Below are 2510 nucleotides of genomic sequence, written 5' to 3' on the forward strand. Positions count from 1 at the left end.
GACAGCTTGCTGTTGATGAAAATACTTGACCACTGCAGTTGTGTTGTTTTCTGGTAAAAACAACACAACTGCAGCGTTTCATACCAACATGTGCCGTAGCTATACACAGTTTATCAGGAGTTTTAGCACCGGCACTGCAGCCAATGCAGATGACTCACTGAATTGCAGCAAAGTTCCATTTTGGCGCCCGCCCTCTACACTTTAATTGAAAGTACATACTAAATTGATTAGCGGTAGAATTGATTAGCGGTAGTGAAAGCCCAGCTGTGCTGACCTTAGAAGCCATAGGCATCCTTATACTGTGTGACGATTATTTGTGAGGCAACTTGTATTTATCACGGTGTTATTTGGCACGAGTGCACAGACAGTTCACTAAGATGTCTACGTATCTGAATTTGCGGGACTTTGGAAAGACGGTTACAACCACTTCAGTTGAGTGTCAGACGCTGATCAACCATGGATTATTACAACTGTTTGGGTATAACCACGAGGAAGCAATTCGTTGTTTTGAAAAAGCCCTCCACTTTGATAAAAACTGCGTAATGGCCCACTACTTCATCGCATACGGTAATGCTCCCAACTACAACAATCCAGATGGTTTAGATCTTGCTACTGGGTTTGAAGAATCGCGAAAGGCGATGGAGGAAGCTAAGAACGGCAGTGTGTGTGATTGGGAAATGGATCTGATTAAAGCTCAGCTGCAACGGTTTTGCTCACCTCCCGGCTCCCAACCATCAACAGAATTGGATAAAAATTACGTCAATGAAATGAGACAGGTGTACCAAAAATATGGCAAGGAAGATGCTGATATTGCTGCATTCTTTGCAGAGGCACTAATGCAGCTGGCACCGTGGAAGTTGTGGACTCCACCCCCGGATAGTAAACCAGCAATCCCCGAGACAGAAGAACTAATATTAGTATTAGAAACAGCTCTGAAAGTGTATCCTGATCACCCAGGACTGTGTCACTTTTACATTCATTCAATAGAGTTGTCATCTACACCAGAAAAGGCTCTACCTGCTGCCGATGCTCTTCGTAATGGGCTTGAGCATGGTCATCTTCTCCATATGCCAAGCCATATCGACATGTGGGTGGGACATTACAAAGAAGCCATCGAAGCAAATAAGATTGCAGTTGATGCAAATGAGTTGTATGTGGAAAAGACTGGACATGATAATGATTTTTATACGGATTATCGAGTGCACAATTACCTGTTTGTGGCATGGGCAGCAATGTTCAATGGACAGTATGCCACAGCCATGAAATATGCTATAGCACTTGAGAAACAGATTACTGTAGAGACTACTACTCTAGTGGTTGGATCTATTCAACTGGGTGTGATGTTTCTTGAGTCTTACGCATGTGTTCCCTGGCATGTCTTAATTCGTTTTGGAAAATGGCAGGAGATTCTCAATTACCCAATCAAAGAAGAAAAAGATGTGTATGTTTCCACCATTGCCACAGCACACTATGCCCGTGCAGTTGCCTATGCTGTTACTGGTCAATTGAAGGATGCAGAAGCAGAACGGAGCAAATTTTACAATTCCTTGAAGAATGAAACATTCAAGGATCGCTATATGCACAATAACCTTATGCATGATCCTAAGCATCACCGTGGTATTCTTGATGTAGCAGAAGCTGTGATGAATGGCGAAGTGGAATATCAAAAGGGAAATATTGAAGAAGGCTTCAAGCATCTTCGTCTAGCTGTGGAACGTGACACCAACTTGATGTACGATGAGCCATGGGGATGGATGATGCCTTCACGACATGTTCTTGGTGCCTTGCTACTTGAACAAGGCAGGGCAGCAGAAGCAGAAGTTGTATATCAAGAGGATCTGAATCAGTACAAGAACAACATGTGGTCATTGTTGGGCCTTTATCAAGCACTGAAGCAGCAAGGAAAAGTGGAAGAAGCTAAAGTCGCACAAGATTTATTCCAGAAAGCAAGTGTGCGTGCTGATGTAAATGTTCAAGCATCTTGTTTGTGTGCTACAAAAATATGTTGTCATTAAATTTTAAGTAGTATCTATAACAGGATTTTTCAGTCCGTTGTCCTATTATAATTATGCATGCACTAAAAAGTAACTGAAGGCCATTCACTGGCGATGTAGACTCCACTAACATTTATATCTATTATCTAATTCATTCCACAGATGTAGCTATTCCTTTATACACAGAATACAAGCAAACTCCTGATCTTACATGCTTGCTAACAAAGCCTTTATATTGCAAAGAACGACACATGGGACATGCTAATGAGGTATTGAACATGCACCAGACATGACTGGCTTGCAGAACACATGCACACTAATAAGGGGGTTGTATACAATCACTAGACTGGACTACTGGACTGAACTCCCCTGGCCTCTTACCAAATATTTGGGTAACTGGTTGTAAGTATGCTAGTCTCATGTAGTTATAACTCCCCTGCACAAAAAGAAACCCACACACACAAAAAGGTATGATCATGTCAGACTTGTCAACATTACCCAGCTGCAGCTAGATAT

At 42.1% G+C, this 2510-nt stretch overlaps 1 protein-coding gene across 1 annotated transcript; it reads left to right on the forward strand.

Moving 5' to 3' along the window:
* The first annotated feature begins 377 nt into the window (after window positions 1–377).
* LOC136267598 (uncharacterized) lies at window positions 378–2015 on the forward strand. The gene has a single exon (XM_066062757.1). The coding sequence runs from the start codon at window positions 378–380 to the stop codon at window positions 2013–2015; it is 1638 nt and encodes a 545-aa protein (XP_065918829.1).
* The last annotated feature ends 495 nt before the right edge of the window (window positions 2016–2510 follow it).

This window comes from Dysidea avara, chromosome 9 (genome assembly GCF_963678975.1).
Source record: "Dysidea avara chromosome 9, odDysAvar1.4, whole genome shotgun sequence".
Taxonomy (NCBI): Eukaryota; Metazoa; Porifera; class Demospongiae; order Dictyoceratida; family Dysideidae; genus Dysidea; species Dysidea avara.